Source organism: Microcaecilia unicolor, chromosome 2, assembly GCF_901765095.1.
Source record: "Microcaecilia unicolor chromosome 2, aMicUni1.1, whole genome shotgun sequence".
In the NCBI taxonomy this organism is placed as follows: domain Eukaryota; kingdom Metazoa; phylum Chordata; class Amphibia; order Gymnophiona; family Siphonopidae; genus Microcaecilia; species Microcaecilia unicolor.
In genome coordinates, this window is record NC_044032.1 from 513,675,226 (window position 1) to 513,692,246 (window position 17,021).

The 17,021-nt window shown below is 41.8% G+C and overlaps 1 protein-coding gene across 1 annotated transcript in view; it reads left to right on the top strand.

The window, feature by feature from the left end:
* Positions 1-17,021, top strand: part of NCAPG (non-SMC condensin I complex subunit G) — a 260,290-nt gene that overhangs the window by 129,204 nt on the left and 114,065 nt on the right. Inside the window, 1 exon segment of the mRNA XM_030191225.1 lies at positions 5,549-5,659. Coding sequence (XP_030047085.1) covers positions 5,549-5,659 — 111 coding nt within the window.

Sequence of the window (17,021 nt, forward strand, 5' to 3'; positions counted from 1 at the left end):
GAGGGGGTTGGTGACCACTGGGGGGAGTAAGAGGAGGTGATCCCTGATTCTTTCTGGTGGTCATCTGGTCAATTGGGGCACTTTTTTGAGACTTGGTCCTAAAAAAGAATGGACCAAGTGAAACCGGCGAAATGCTCTTCAGTCGGTCTTTTTTCCATTATCAGCTGAAGCTGGCCATGTCTTAATGCCCCCATCCCGCATCCCATACACTTCCGAATCGCTCCCTTTAACTTTGGCCGGCTCTGCGACAGAAAGCAGTTGGAGCCTGCCAAAATCGGCTTTCCATTATACCGAGTTCGCCTGGTCTCATCAAAAGAAATCTCTTGACATGCTTATCACCCCTGCTTATCACATGTGCTGCCCTGCAGGAGCTCAGGCTGATAGGCCAGGAGTTGCCCTTAAAGCAATGAGAAAAAAAAGCATTATGGGCCATTTAAGGGGCAGGACAACAACCTGAGGATCTCTTGGAATGCATTCAGGTCTCCATGGCCTGGCAGTTGGAGATTTTCTGCAATGTGATGCGACCTCGTCCAGAGAAGGAAGAAGGTAGGAGGTGCCAGTTTGCAGCAAAGATGGTGAGAGGCAGGCAGATTGCGCTACCTCTTCTGCTCGCGGTCCAGGTACTGCTGCTCTGGGGTGTCATTCTGGGATTGGCCAATTGTTTTTCCCAGGAGGGAATTTCCTTTCAGCAGGAAAGTTTGCCATCTTGAGTTGGGATGTGATCCCTTGCAATTCGCATGGTAAGTGGTTGGAGTAGGTCACGGTTTGGTTGGTCAGTGCAGGCTCATAGAAGCCCAGCTTGTGGGGGGGGGGGGGGGGGGCTTCTCCAGTGTTTATTTCTTTTGCTGTGGCATGGTTGTCATGCATGTCTTCCTGTGCATGCTTGTTCTCTAGATTCCATCAAGGATGGGCAGAATCTTCTTTGGAGGAGGGTTGAGCACAGTGGGACTGAAACCCTGAGGAGGAGGGGCCTCATAGTAGCTCAGTGTAGGGTCTTTTATCTCCCCCCCTCCCCCCGTACCCCTCTGGTAGATGTGGGAACATTTGTGAATGCTACTTATCTGCTCTCAAGCATGGCAAGGCCTATGTAGTTCCAGTTCAGTACTGGATTAATATTTAGCATGGCAACCTCATGTGCAGGTTAGAGATCCTCTTTTCCCCTCCCCCTGTCCTAGATGTGGAACCAGCTCTGCTCCTCTACCCAAGGGTAGCCTCCCAAAATACCTGTAAGGCCAATTCATGCTGGTAAAATTAACAAAAATGAGAAGACCTCCTCTGGGGTCCTGCTCTAGCAGTACCTTCAGGTTCTAGTTGAGCCCTTTGTAGCACCAGTCTTACTGCTGAAGGAATAAGCCACAGAAAGACTTGGCAGTGGTGGTGGTGGGGGGGGGGGGGGTACAGTACTCCATTAACTGGAATGAGAGGTAGCAGAGAAAGCTGGTTCTCTAATCAAAGGGAGGTTGTCCCCTCAAAAGGGGATAGTGCCTCATGGGGAATGCTCTTGGGAATGAAAAATACAGTAGGACCTGGTGATACTTTTACTTCTAAGGTTAAATCTCTGGGTAGCTTTTGGATGGGTCACAAGAGATGATCTTATTGTTCTGAGTGGTCTGAGCCTCCCCCTAAGTGATCATTGACTTTGCTGATAGCTGGAGATAGGAAGGAAGGGGGTAGTGTAGTGGTTGGAGCAGTGGGCTACAACTCAGCTTGGTTTTCAGACTTCCCATTAAGGTCTGGTGATGTTGAGCAAATCAGTGGGCCTTCTGTTAGTCTCTTCAGGCTAAGATGTGTGATTTTTAACCTTACTGTGCCAACTGTGAATGTCTGTACATTCCCATTTTGGCAGAGAAAAAGGTAAGGTGTTGGGTCACATGGGGGGTGGGGTCCTTAGCTTGTAGAGACTCAGCTTTCAGGGACCTCCATGGTAGAAATATTTGAATTTGTTTAGACCAGGGATTGGCGACCTCTGTCCTTGAGGGCCACACCCCAGTTGAGTCTTTGGGATTTCCCCAGTGAATATGGATGGGACCCTTTGGCATACAATGGAAGCAGTGTGTGAAAATAGATCTTGTCCATTATAGAAATCCTGAAAACGTGACTGGATTGCGACCCTTGAGGACCAAGGTAGTTGACCCTGGTTTAGACCATCTTTCTCTTTCCACGGTCTGTCTCTGTTTCCTGACAACTTTGTACAATGGCTTCATGGCTGGAGTCCTTTTATGTGGGGTCTAACATCTCCTGGATGGGTCCATGGTGACTTTCCTGAAGGTAATGGTATGCAGAAGAGAGGGGTTTACTTATTTCTACATTGGGCTTAACAGTTCTTGGGCAGATTTCCGACTGGTGGGTTTTGCATGAAGGAAGTAAAAACTTAGATCCTCTATACTACATTGGGGTTAGTTCTAGACAAGTTTGTAGTGTGTTTGGCCATGCTTCCTGGTAGTTGCTGCACCAAGTGGCAGAGACACAGTTCAAACTTATGGTGCAGTTACATCTTCTCCAAGAGGGTAACAGTCTTTGTGAGATGTTCTGGAACTTTAGGTACCAACATTCAGATTCTGGCTAGAAGGTGTTATAGGAGGTTCCTCCACATCTCATGCCCTTCCCCTAGTAGTGGTCATGGTTGGTCAAAATTCAGTGACCAGGGGCAATACTGTGCAGACACCTCCGTCCTTCCTCAGGGAAGTAGTCCTGGTCAAACAGTTTGGCTGTTTGTAAACTTCTGGGCTCTGGCTGTACACTGATGGAGGCACGTGGAGTTTTCTCAGTGGGTACTCAGGGGACTTGCCTTCATTTTTATATAGGTTTTCGGGACAATGCTAGGCTGGCAAGAAGGCGCTGGGTTTTTAAAATTTATTTTATTTATTTATTTATTTAGATTTTGCTCACACCTTTTTCAGTAGTAGCTCAAGGTGAGTTACATTCAGGTACACTGGATATTTCTCTGTCCCAGGAGGGCTCACAATCTAAGTTTGTACCTGAGACAATGGAGGGTTAGGTGACTTGCCCAAGATCACAAGTGTCAGCAATCGTTCCTGACAACAAGGAGCAGCAGTGGGATTTGAACCGGCCACCTCTGGAGTGCAAGACCGGTGCTCTAACCACTAGGCCACTCCTCCACTTTTTTTGGGCTGAGAGGGCTCCAAGTCTGGGAGTTTTGCAATGCAGATTGGCAGTTTTCTTCTCAGGTAGTTACATGTGGATTTTCCTCAAAAGGTTATTTCTGGATATTCCCACGTTTCAAGTTTATTTCAAACTTTCTGTCCTGCCCATTAGACGAGCCATCTGGGCAGCTTACAATCTAAACAAAGAAAGAACAAAGTGGTGAAAGTGCAGTTATACAAGACATGAAGAAGGGGGATGGGGGGTGAACTACAAATGTAGATAGGAAAGCGAGGGGGGAGAATACTCAAGGTATGTGCCGGGCGGTCAGGACTTTCTACTGAGGCATGTCAGGGAAGGCTAGCCAATGGCATATTTAAACAAAAAAGTCTTAAGGTCAGCTTTAAAAGCATCCAGAGAAGGTTGGAGTGTTCAGTGGACAGTTTATTCTATAATTCTGGGCCTTGTATGGCAAAATTAGTGTTTCTATTTGTTTTGTAGACTATCTCCCTAAAAGTAGGCACTACACTATCCTAGATCCCTCTGGCAGCTTTAGGCTTTCTCCCCTTAGGCTACTCAGGACACCAGTCAGCTCTTCTTCGAATGGTAGTAAATTCAGATGTCTGGCTATATAGGGTCAAGTTAACACATCAGAGTTCAAGTGTAGCCAGGGTTCTGCAGGTGTGGAAGCCTTACATTGGCATTTAGACTGTAAAGCAATTTAGTCCATACTAGCTTTTGAAGCATAAGTGTGCTGCCTTGCTCTCAGGTTTTGGATGTCCAAAGCCACAAGACCTCACTCCCAGTTCCAGATGTCCTGTTTCCACATCCTCACTGGAAATGGTCCTTTCTGCAGAACAGTACAATGGGTGTTTGTGTTGTACCTTGGGCTCTGACCTATATTTGCCTTTCCATGGTCAGAATTCTTTCATGTTAAGGTAGAGCTTCCCAAGCTGTAGGTCGGACTCCAAATGGGGTCACAACTTGGGTGGTCTTTCCATTGGTGAAGGGAGGGGGCACACAATTTTATTTAGCTCCAATCATGAAGTCACAGCCAGAAAGACTGATAAACACTGAGTTAAGGGAAGTATTAGGGTTGCCTAGTTGTCAGCTATTGTGTTGCCTTAGAATGTCTGGCACCTGAATTGTTTTATTAAACAGAAGGCGACCAGTTCTGGTGATACAGCACTAGTCTGGCTTCTCCCCAGGGACTTTCACAGTATTTTCTGGGTCCAACATCCATGATGAAGGATCTGTGACAGGGTTCTTGAGCTTTTTGTGGGGCACAGCTTGCTTGTACTGAATGCTTGTTTGACTATTGGCCTTGTATATTTCTGTTACTTGGTTGCAGGGGGTAGTTTGAAGGAGAGCTATAGCAGCCCTCCAAAATGTTGCTCTCTTCCTTCATAGGGTCTGCTACTGTCCCATTCTCCTTCGATGGATCCACAGCTGGGAGAGCTGGGGGATATCTCCTCTTGTCAGTGAAGTTGCAGCCTCCAGGTCCTCCTTAGGGTATTTCTCTGGGTACCGGTTGGCTCTCTCCAAGAGTTCTTCTGTATTCATTGTCCTCTTCTATAGGGCTCTAATCTTGGGCTGTGTGACAGTTTTGGTATTGCAACACATGAGCCTGTTTTCATTGCCTTATGTTGTGGCCACAGTAATCAGTAGCGAGTTGTATATCTTGTAGCTCTTGTATTTGCCATGTGTTTGTCTTGGGTGCCTTTATTAGTTGAACCAGTCTGGCTGCTCTGCTTGGCAGACAGCAGGGGAGTGAAGCAGCACCAGTCGTGTTGGCTCAGTAGATTAGGAGGTCCATCAGGTTGTGATTGTCTAGGGCAGGGGTAGGCAACCTCGGTCCTCGAGGGCTGCAACCCAGTCAGGTTTTCAGGATTTCCGCTATGAATGTGCATGAGATCTATTTGAATAAAGTGGAGGTAATGCTAGACCAGTCCAGGACCCATCTGGAAAAGCTAAGGTTTCTGATTCTTTTTCTGCTTCCTTCACAGTTGAGCTGAGGAATTCCTGGGAACATTGGTTGTCAGCATGAATTTGGTTAATGATATGTTAACAATATGTTCTAAGTTTCTTTTAGATCTGCTTTGTTATTGTACTGGCAAGTTCCATTGTTGCACCACTCCTTTTACTGGTAATGACAAAAGCTCAGTGTTCTCTGCCTCTTTGTGCTGGTTGGGGAGCATAACTCACTTATCTGGACTAGTCTAGCAAACCTCAAGGAAAGGAAATGTATTTAAGAACAAATGTTACCTTTTTTCATCAAAATGTTTTGTAGCAGAGAATCTGTGATTCATATTGTAAGAATTTTCAAGTTTTTAAAACAGTTATACTTACCTCATTAGCATTCTTTGTAGAATATATAGTATCAAGTTCATTGTTAGGAGTCTGTTTTTCACCCTGCTGATGTGGGAATAATCTCTTTCTTTTTAAGAATGATGCAGAAACGTTGTTGAAGTGTCTGAAAATGTGTTATGAACTTCTAAAGGCGATGCCCCTTTCTCTGGGATTAGGTGCAACAATGAGAGAAATTGTAGAATCACTGGTAAGTTGTCAGATATATTCTTCCAATACTTAAAGCTATTAGAGAACATTAAATGGAACATTCTTCTGTATATTGGGTTCAGCTAGAGAAGCACTACGTTACTGTGCACTCGATTTTTGAGGTCAGGAGGAGACTAAAATGTGGCTGGCGCATGGTAAGGGCTCTAAGCTCCAAGATTATGTGGTTCTTTCTCTAGTACTAGATACTTAGGAGGACATGAAAGGAGCTTACCAGTTGATAGGGGTCATCCATTCATATAGGACTAAATTCTATATATGGTGCCTAAAAAGAAAATTGCTCAGGGCTAGTCTGTAAACCATGCTTAAAATTAGACTAGTTCCTACACCTGGGAACCGCAACTACATTTAGGTGCTGCCATTTATACCAATGGAAACATGGTGTAAATGTACTTAAATTGGGTGTGGATGCCACCTTATTGAATTATGCTCGTAACTGAAAGGAACATCCTCGATCCACCCTTGACCCTCCCATTGCCACACTTGGTGTAAAATTTAGGTGCATGCATTTTAATTCTAATTAGTGCCAATAATTAAGCCAATTATTGACACTAAGCTTCAATTAAATTGGGCACACGACCAAATTTGTGTGCAATTTTTAAAGTTTTTTTATAGACTTCGGGGGATAGTGTACTCAATGACCACCAGCCGTGGTCTATAGGTTATTTCACCATTTTGAGAGAGAAATTGGAAGAAGTGGGGTTTTCACAATGTAGAGACTTGTTTTTACAGGGCACTCTAATGGTTCAAGATCAAATACAGAATATTCTGCAGTGGAAAATCTTTTTATCAATATTTTCAGAGTAGGGACTTTCTGTTGGGTCAGAATACAAAAGAAAATATGCATAGAGAATCCAAAACGATGGAGGTAATATTGTTTGTCACATCAATGAAAAGCAATTACATAGTAACATAGTAGATGACGGCAGAAAAAAGACCTGCACGGTCCATCCAGTCTGCCCAACAAGACAACTCATGTGTGCTACTTTTTGTGCATACCCTACACTTTGATTTGTACCTATGCTCTTCAGGGCACAGACCGTATAAGTCTGCCCAGCACTATCCCCGCCTCCCAACCTCCAGTCCCGCCTCCCACTACTGGCTCTGGCACAGACCGTATAAGTCTGCCCAGCACTATCCCTGCCTCCCACCACCGGCTCTGGCACAGACCGTATAAGTCTGCCCAGCACTATCCCCGCCTCCCAACCTCCAGCCCCGCCTCCCACTACCGGCTCTGCTATCCAATTACTGTCTAAGGTTTATGTAATATTAGACTGCATCCATCTACTCATTCAGGTGCAGTGGAGGCATTTGAGGAGTGACTGGGGGTAGCCCATGGGGGGAAGAGAACTGGGGGCTGTATATATCAATATTTATTTATTTATGCATGCATGCATGCATTCTTGTATCCCACTGTTATCCGAAAACAAGTTTTGGTTCAAAGTGGCTTACAAATTACATTCTGGGTAGTAGTTACAGTATTTGTTTACATTTGCAGTTTAGTTATAGCTTATAGTGATTTGCAAGTGTAGTTTATATTGTGGTTCTGATTTGTATGATGGTTTGTGTTTAATAATCAGAATAGACATTGATGGCTAAATTTATTTCTTGTAGAATTTTTTTATTTATTTATAATTTTAATATTATACAACAAGTAATACTTGTACAGAAAGAAAATTGGCTACAGTTATTTTACATAGGAGAAAAGAGATTTTAACATATCATTAATATTACCAACTTATTCTAAAATCCTCAATACAAGATTCATGATGTACAGATATGGATATAATAAACTAGGATACAATATCTTTAAGGATTTAACTGTATCTTAGCTTCTTCTTGGTATCCTCTTATTTCTTCACGAGCTATATATCTTCACCCCTCATTAATCCCTTTCGCTGCCAGAAAGGTAGAAAGCTGTGAGGGTTCAAAGAAGACAAATTTATTTGTCTGATATTTTATAATGCATTTGCAGGGGTACTTCAGGAAAAAAGTTCCTCCCAATTGAAGTACACCTGGTCTCATCAAAAGAAATCTGTCTTTGTTTTTATGTCTCTTTTGTAACATCTGGGAAGAGTTGAACTTTTAATCCAAGGAAACTTTTTTTTCTCTCTATTTTGAAAAAATAGTCTCATTAGCCAGTTCTTGTCTGGTGTTAGATCAACAATTGCTATCAATGTGGAAGGGTGCTATTCATTATTTGTAGTTTCCAACAACTCAGAGACATCCAGAGCCGGGCTATCCTGAGAGACTTGATTTTTTTAAGGTAAATAATATATTTGTGTACTAGTGAAAAAAAGCCCCGTTTCTGATGCAAATGAAATGGGGGGCTAGCAAGGTTTTCTTCAGAGTGTGCATGTAGGAGTGTGTGTGTCCCCTCTGCTCTCTGTCCCCTCCCCCCTCTGAGTCCTTCAGTGTTAAGTTTCCTGCTGTTTGTTTGTGTTACAGAGAGAGTGAGGGCATCTGCCCTCTCTCCCCTCCCTCCTCCCAGTCCTTCACTGCCAAAGAGAGAGTGATTTCGTGCTGTGCTGTGTTTTCCTTTACTGTTTGTGTTGCAGAGAGGGCGGGGCAGACACTCATGGGGAAACCGGATATCTCTACCGCTTCACACTTCCGGCTGGAGGCTTCATTTAGAACGTTGGTGGTGCCTTTCATATATAGAGAAATGGGGGTATTACTTCTTCAGTTACCCCTAGTATCTCTTTAATATATTTTCGAAGCATATCCCTTGGTGTTATCCCAAATTGTTTAGGAAAATTTAGAAACCTAATATTGTTATTTCTTGTCACATTTTCTAGGAACTCTGTTCTCCTTCTAAGTACTGTTAAATCTTTACTCATTATCTCTTGATGTTCATGTAATCTCTTAATTTCCTTTTCAAATTCTTTATGCTGGTTCTTTAAATCTTCCACCCTATTATTCATTTCTTTTGCCTGTTGGTCTAATCTAACCATTTCTTGAGAAAGTTGTTTTATTTGTGGAGTTAGGGATTTCCCCAAATCCACAATCAAAGACCACAGAGAGTCCAGCGTCACTTCAGTTGGTTTTTCACAAACAGGAAAATTAAATTGTTGTACCTCTGTTCCTATAGATAATGGATTGCTCCTGTGTTCCTTCATGTAGCTCCCTCCGTTCTAGCAAGGTTTCTGATGTTTTCTGCTCTCTCTGGCTGCCCTGAATTTCTATGGGCCCAGTAGTCCCTGTAGATTAAATCTCCTCCTTTTCTCCTTTGTCTGCTACATTCCGTAGCAGGCTAAGGGTTCCCTGCAGGGGCGTGCTAGCTCCAGATGGTTGAGGGGGAGTGCTCTTTCATCGGGGCTGAGTGATAGCTCCAGCCCTCAGCTCTCTGGGAGGTCTCCATCTACCCCACGGGAAGCAAACGGGCTTCCTCCCGATGCCATAGGGACCTGGGCTCTCTGAATGCAGTTTCGAATAGTAAGTTAGAGGAAAGACTCTGCCAAGCAGGGGCAGAGGAGGGCGGGCGGCCCCTTCTTTTCGGCATTGTCAAATCTGGAACTCAGAGCTTCCTCAGAAGCGTCCGATACAGACGGCAGCATCTTGAATCCCCTGTTGTAGAATTTTTAAAAAAGGTATGTTTTCAGTTCTTTTCTGAACTTAAGATAGTTCATAATGCTTCTTGTGATCTTTGGTATAGAGTTCCACCATTTGGAACCCAGGTAGTTTAGTCGAGCCATGTAAGTAGATTTGTAGGTTAGGATTCTACAAGTTTGTAGATGGAGAAGTAGGTAGCTTCTGGTTTCAGGATTCGCGTTTCTTGGTGATAGTTTTATCAAGTCTAGCATGTACTCTGGTGACATACTGAATAATGTTTTGTAGCTGATGGTGTTTGCCTTAACGAACAGACTTGCCTTGATGGCATCCAGTGTAGTGTTTTGAGTAGTGGGGTTGCTCTTTTATATTTCAACTTATGGAAATTAGTCTTGTTGCCATGTTTTGAACAGTTTGTAGTGATTTCAGTACACTTTCCTTGCAACCGACGTATACTGCGTTGCAGTAGTCTGTCTATGATAGTATCATCGGTTGTACTATTAACCTGAATGATTGTCTTGGAAAATGGTCTCTGATCCTTCTCAGTTTCCATAGTGTTCTAAAGCATTTTGTAGTAACTGCTGATATTTGACTTTCTAGGTTTTTGTCGAGAATGATTCCCAGTATTTTTAACTTTGTTTCAAATTGATGTGGTTGATTGTGAAGTTTTGGTAGGTTGTGGGGTTGTGCGGGCTTGACAGAACCATGAATTTTGATTTATCTCTGTTTAGTTGAGTTTGAAGGTTTAAGCCCAGTTTTCCATGATGTCCAGTCCTGTTTTGACTTTGTCCATTTTTTCTATGATATTCTTGTTGAAAGGTATGTAAATGATGACATCATCTGCATAGATGAATGGGCTGAATCCCATTTTAGCCAGTTTTTTTCCGAGTGGAGCCATCATTACATTGAACAGTGTTGGTGATACTGGAGAGCCCTGCGTGCGGTACTCCACACTCGGAGATCCAGGATGTTGATAGCTGGTTGGACATCTTAATAATGTAGGATCTTTCTTTAGGAAGCTGTTGAACCATGCGGCCACTGTACCACTGACTCCTTTGTTGTCGAGCAGGGTCATCAGTGTTGCGTGGTCAACTAGGTCGAATTACATAAATAGTGTGTTCTAACCTTGATTTATTAAGCTTCTGATCTTCGTTATCAGAGTGGCTAGGACCTTTTCACTGCTATGTTGTGGAGAATTTTGTTAGCTATTCCATTAGTTGTTGTGTTACCAATCCCTGCATCGTTTTGGTCAGTAATGGTATTGAAGCCACTGGTCTGTAGTTTGTGAGATTGCTGATCTTGTTAGTTGTGTTCTTGGGGATTGGAGTGAGTATGATTTCGCCTTTATCTTTTGGGACTTGCCCTTTTGCCAGCATATATGTGGTGTTTGGTGGTGCATTTGAGGAACCATTCTGGTGGGTTTTTCATCATGTAGTTTGGGCATTTGTCTAGCATATAGTTCACATGTGCCTTTACTGTGCACATTTTGGGTGGTTCGAATGCGGTCCAGATTCTGTCTGCGATAGTAACATAGTAGATGATGGCAGAAAAAGACCTGCACGGTCCACCCAGTCTGCCCAACAAGATAAACTCACATGTGCCATTTTTTGTGTATACCTTACCTTGATTAGTACCTGTCTTTTTCAGGGCACAGACCGTATAAGTCTGCCCAGCACTATCCCCACCTCCCAACCACCCGTCCCGCCACCCACCACCGGCTCTGGCACAGACCGTATAAGTCTGCCCAGCACTATCCCCACCTCCCAACCACCAGCCCTGCCTCCCACCGCCAGCTAAGGAGGAATTTGTTTAGCAGTCTTGTAAGAAGTTGTTGATAGACGTTTGCGGTGTTACGAGGGTGCATCTTGTCTTTATTTTTTGTTTGAAATTTTGAGCTAGTTCGTTCGCAATGGGTGGTGTTTCAGTTGATGCCACTATGTACTCTGTTTTTATTAGGTTATTCGTGAGTTTGAACTTCTTTTTTTTTTTTTTGCGTTAATCTGTGCTAGGTTTGTGTATGTGTTGCAGTGTTCCACTTTTGCTTTCTTTATATTGTGTTTGTATTTTCTTATAACTCTTCTCCATATGTCTTTGTTTCTGTTTTGTTTTTGGCCCAAGTTCTTTCTAGTCTCTTGCATGGTTTTTTCATTTATAGTAGCTCATCGTTGAACCAGCGTTTTGGTTGTTTTTTGTTTTTGTTTTGAGCGGTGCTGTTTTGTCCAGTGTGTTTGCGCATGCTTCATCCCAGTTCCTCATGAAGTGGATGTCATTCGAATCTAGGTTTTTATTTTCATTTTCCACCATTCCCCAGAAGGTGTGGTTGTTCACCTTGCCTCTGGTCGTGATTGTGTGTGATGATCTTTTCTCTTCTTTCTGTTCGCTCTCCATTGCAGTATGAGAGGTGTGGTAGCCATGGTAGTCCACTTTTAAAGGTAATCAACAGAAATAAAATAAAACATGGAAAAGAAAATAAGATGATACCTTTTTTATTGGACATAACTTTATACATTTCTTGATTAGCTTTCGAAGGTTGCCCTTCTTCGTCAGATCGGAAATAAGCAAATGTTGGTAGATGACAGTATATGAGGCATATTTTCAAAGCACTTAGCCTTCCAAAGTTCCATAGAAACCTATGGAACTTTGGAAGGCTAAGTGCTTTGAAAATATGCCTCATATATGAGCGAAACATCAAAGCATTTCAGTGACAATCTATATGCATGGAGACAGGGGATGAGTGAAACATCAAAGCATTTCAGTGACAGTCTAACAGGAAGGGGGTGGATAGGTGAGAGTCAGGGAGACAGGAGATCTATACAATTTATAAACTACTACTACTACTTAACATTTCTAAAGCGCTACTAGGGTTACGCAGCGCTGTACAATTTAACATAAAAGGACAGTCCCTGCTCAAAGAGCTTACAATCTAAAGGAAGCAATACAATTTTATGCTTTGTAATGGGCTAGAAAACCCAGATCTTTAAGTCCTGTCTGATGGGTGTCAAAATATTTAATCATTTTAACTTCAAAGGTCTTACGTTCCTGTTTTGCAGTATGAAAGATGTCCAGTAGATGGCCTTTTGTGTGGGATGAGGCGTCTATTTCTATGGTGAAGTTCCATTGGTTTAGGAAGTTCATTAGAGTTTTGGTGGTGGTGTCATTCTGTTTGTCTAGGTGCAGATTGATATCGCCAATTAGTAGGACATTTTGTTGGTTTATGCAGATGTTTGATATGAAGTTCATGAAATCATCTTGGGCTTTTGTCCAGCTACCTGGGGGTCAATAGAATAGTGTGATGCATAGTTGGACTACAAGTCTTGTGTCAGTGATCTTGCATGCTATAGATGTGCTACAGTTACTAACTACAATCAGCTTTAATATCAAATCATTCATAGGACAAATCAGACCCTTGTCAGGGGTGAAAGAGTGGGAGATGGTGGTATAAGCAAGTGCTGGAGAAATTGTGGACAGAGGAATCCTGGAGCACCAGGTGGGCTGCCCTAATATTCAAAGATATATTGGAGGTTGGTGTGGGATAAGACGCAACAATGGACGGGTGAGGACTAGTCCCAGAATAAACATGCATGCTTCCTAGGTCTGATTCTCAGCTGGAATCTTGCAGAAGGCTGTCTTAAAGGTGTATTGCATCTTTTGTTAGCAGCTAAGATGGGAATAGCCAGAAAGTATAAAGATGCTGTGGGCCCATCTTTTGCAACTTGGCAGAGTATAATTAGAGAGATTCAGCTATATGATAAACTTGTTTGGTACACAAACTTTTCAGTAGGTTGAGTTTAATACCAACTAGAAACAGACTCGGATCAGCACGATCATACCTAAACCTACATTACCCAAACTGTAAAGGGCTAAAATACAAAACAACTTATGCATCTAGCTTCTCCTACATAAGAGCACAACTATGGAATGGACTCCCATATGCAGTGAAAACAATAAACCACCTAAACTTCAGGAAATCATTAAAAACCCACCTCTTCAAAAAAGCTTATCCCACCAATTCAACATAAATCCTCACACCCAGCAACACAACATAATCAGTGTTTGTACTGAACAATTTACTTTCCTCTTTCCCCTCGACCCTAGGACGCCTGATTCACTTCTACCTCATCTGACCTCAACACAGTCTTGTATTTGTTATCAACCGAAATGGCAAACGCCTTTACGGTACTTTGTAAGCCACATTGAGCCTGCAAATAGGTGGGGAATTGTGGGGTATAAATGTAACAAATAAATTTATCTGGCTAAATTACGTAATCTTTATGTTAAAAATAGACCAGACAGATGATTGCATCATAGTAGGTTAAATCTGTCATTACTCTCTCAAATTCGTCTATCTTCCTACAAGAAATTTATTGCTGTAGCCACACAATTGTGGAATTCTTTTCCAGTAGAAGTAAGGCTAGAATTGCATTATGCACTTTCACAAATTACTAAAAGCATACTTTTTAGAAAGTATTTTAAGTTGTTAGTATTTTTTTTCTTGTGTATTTGCTGAGCTACAGCCTTTTCAACATAGTTATTCTGCCAGCTAATTTATAGCGACCTTACAGACAACCCCAGATGCAGGTCCTGTTTGATCGAAGCCAGAAGTTACAAGGGTAGGCGTTGGGTGTTCAAGTTTATTCCAATGCTGATACTGCATTTGCAGATAAGTGGTCTCTTTGTTACCTTATCTTTTCTATTTACCACATTAAGGGCCCTGTTTACTAAACTGCACTAGAGGCGCATTAGCGTTTTTAGCATGCTGTGTAGGCGCCCACAATATTGCTATGGGTGCCTAAATCGCTCACTAATTTTGTGCATGTGCTAAGAACTCTAGCGCACTTTAGTAAACAGGGCTCTGAGAATTTTTTGGATACGAATAATGTTTGTGTACCCTATTGACTGTTTTAAGACTCCAACTGAGGCAGAAAGTAGCAAGTGATTTGTTTCTATCTTTTGGCTGGGATCTGAAATAGCTGCTGGTATAGGATGTCCAATGGCCAGTTATAATTGAATTTCTGATACCATCCTATCTTTAGTTGGAACAGTTTTGGATTATGGTGTTGTCACAGGTGGTTGTTCCCCTTTTTTCCTTTGAGTTTATACATTTTAGTCTAATTGCCTCTGGTGTGTAAACCATCTAGAGCTTTTGGTACCAGATGGTGTATAAAAATTATGTATTATCATTATTATTACTCTGTATGTGTATCCTCCAGCACACTTATAGTGAAAACCCCTGAAACCTTTGAGACTAGAAAGCTGCAATTCTTATAGCTCTGTACTAGCCTCGGCAAATTTGGTTCCATCTTAAACTCTCCAAAAGAAGACCTATAAGGCTGGAGTTTCTCCAACACTGATCAAGCAGAATCAGGCAACAATGCTTCATCCCAGCCCTGAGTTCCTAGCCCTCACAGCTTTGATGTTCAAAAGGGTTACTTTATCTTCCCTCAACTTACTGTACAGTGTGTCAAAAGTTTTTGTGGCTTTTGAGAGAGTTTCCACTAGGAGGTCATACAGTTTTAAATGGAAGAGGTTTGGCATCTGGTGTGACAGGCCATAGATCCATTTTCTTGTCCTGTGCAAAAACTGCCTGAATACCTTCTGCATCTTTCAGAGTTGGGTTTGAAGAACAATTTCATTAGGGTATACTTTAGTGTAGTTGGCACATATTGCTATGTAGAAGATAAACCCAGCTCAGTACAGTCTTTAGTTCTGTTTATGTAGGGTTTGCTTTTATTGATGCCTCCTATCATGCTTCCCACAATGTCATGGGACCTCAACATTGTTCAAACCCTGCTGATGAAAGCTCTTTTTCAGCCGTTTAATACCTACATAAGTATTGCCATACTGGGAAAGGCCAAAGGTCCATCAAGCCCAACATCCTGTTTCCAACAGTGGCCAATCCAGGTCACAAATACCTGGCAAGATCCCAAAAAAGTACAAAACATTCTATACTGCTTATCCCAGAAATAGTGGATTTTCCTCAAGTCCATTTAATAATGGTCTATGGACGTTTCCTTTAGGAAGCCGTCCAAACCTTTTGTAAACTCCGCTAAGCTAACCACCTTTACCACATTCTGTGGCAAAGATTTCCAGAGTTTAATTACACGTTGAACCTAGGTCTTGATTTTGGTGGCAGTAACTTCAGCTTGCAAGGTGAGTAAACTGCAGGCTGTGTTAACTGATCTACCTTATACAAGATTTTACAATAATAAAGTGATTCTGTGCATTCAATCCAAAATTCCTTCCTAAGGTAGTGTTGAGTTCCATTAGTCTATTGTCCTACCAGTACTTTTTTTTCTAGACCTCATGCCCACAAAGATGAATGTGCACTGCATACATTGTATGGCAGAAGAGCCTTAGCCCTCTGTCAGGACCAGAGGAATTCTACCCAGTTAGTTTTTTTTCTTCCTTTGATCCAAACGCGATGAGGGTTTCTCTCAGCAAATACAAACTCTTATTTGCTTTTATGAAGTACACATTCCTCCCACACAAAAAAAAATGCAATAGGAAAAATCAGTAATAGTCATCCATAATAAGCACACTATAATAAAGAAAATAAATTAGCTAATCTAGCCCACATCAAGGGAAAATGGATATATCTAAAAAAAAAAAAAAAGAAAGAAGATGAAAAGGAAAAACTAAGATCAGAATTTTAACAGATCAGACTCAATTTAATCTATATAACTCCTTAACAATCATCCCAATCTAAAACAAACTAATTACCATGATATTGTATAAATTTCTCTTGATGTAATGGTTCACAAAATATATACTGTGTTCCCTGGAAGGTAATATGGTACTTGCAGGGATAATGTAGAAAAAAAGTAGCTCCAATAGCTATGACCCTACTTCTCAAAGCCAAAAAGGCTTTCCTCAACAATTAAGTAGATCTTGAAATATCCAGAAAATTTGAATGGTCTTACAACAAAATAGCATGGATTTCTTTTTAAGATAAGTTCTCATAACATTTGACTTATCCCCTTCATTAAAAAAACATGATCAGGAGAGTAGCCCTAGCTGATATAGTGTTCATGGGGTCCTCAAGAAAGGTAGCCAAACTAGCACTCATTTGAGAGCCCCACAGAAGCTACTGCATTACCCTGCTTTGCTTCAGAAACTTTCTTTTTAGGTACATAACATTTTGCTAGAATTATCTCTTCAGCCTTCGGCAAAACTAAAACCTCTTTGAAATATTTTCTCACCAGTTTCTCTGCAGAAAGCAAATGTTTAATGGGAAAGTTTAGAAGCCATAGATTTGTATTTCTAAGTGCATTCTCCATTGCCTCCAATTTACAGTACAATGATAGATTATCTTTAATGGCCAATATACTGGTGTTTTGTAAAGTAATTAGTCATTTTAGCCTCCACATTGTGTAACTGTGAAACTGTGGTCTACTACCTTAAATCTGGAAATGGTTTCAGAGGTAAACTACGTAAGTGAGGGGCCACGTCTTTCAGTAATGACTGACAGATTACAATCCATATATCTTTTAAGAGTAACATCTTGAATTAACGTAGAAGGTTCTGTTGCCAAGGCCGATGGTAATTTAACTTCTTTAGGAAGAAAAACATCATCGGAGGAGCCTGCTACAGTCTGAGCCTGCCCTTCTAAATTAGGGAATCCAGTCAATGAGACCAGCTGAGGTGAAGGAGTTTTAAGAAGGAGACTCAGAGGCCGGTGTAGAATCTGTTCCAGTTCCTAAATTGACTCCAGTTGTTACATGTTTATCCATTGGAGCCTTCACTTACAGGAGTTTTGCCTTTCCTCTTTTCCATAATAGATAAAGGAAAGCACTCTC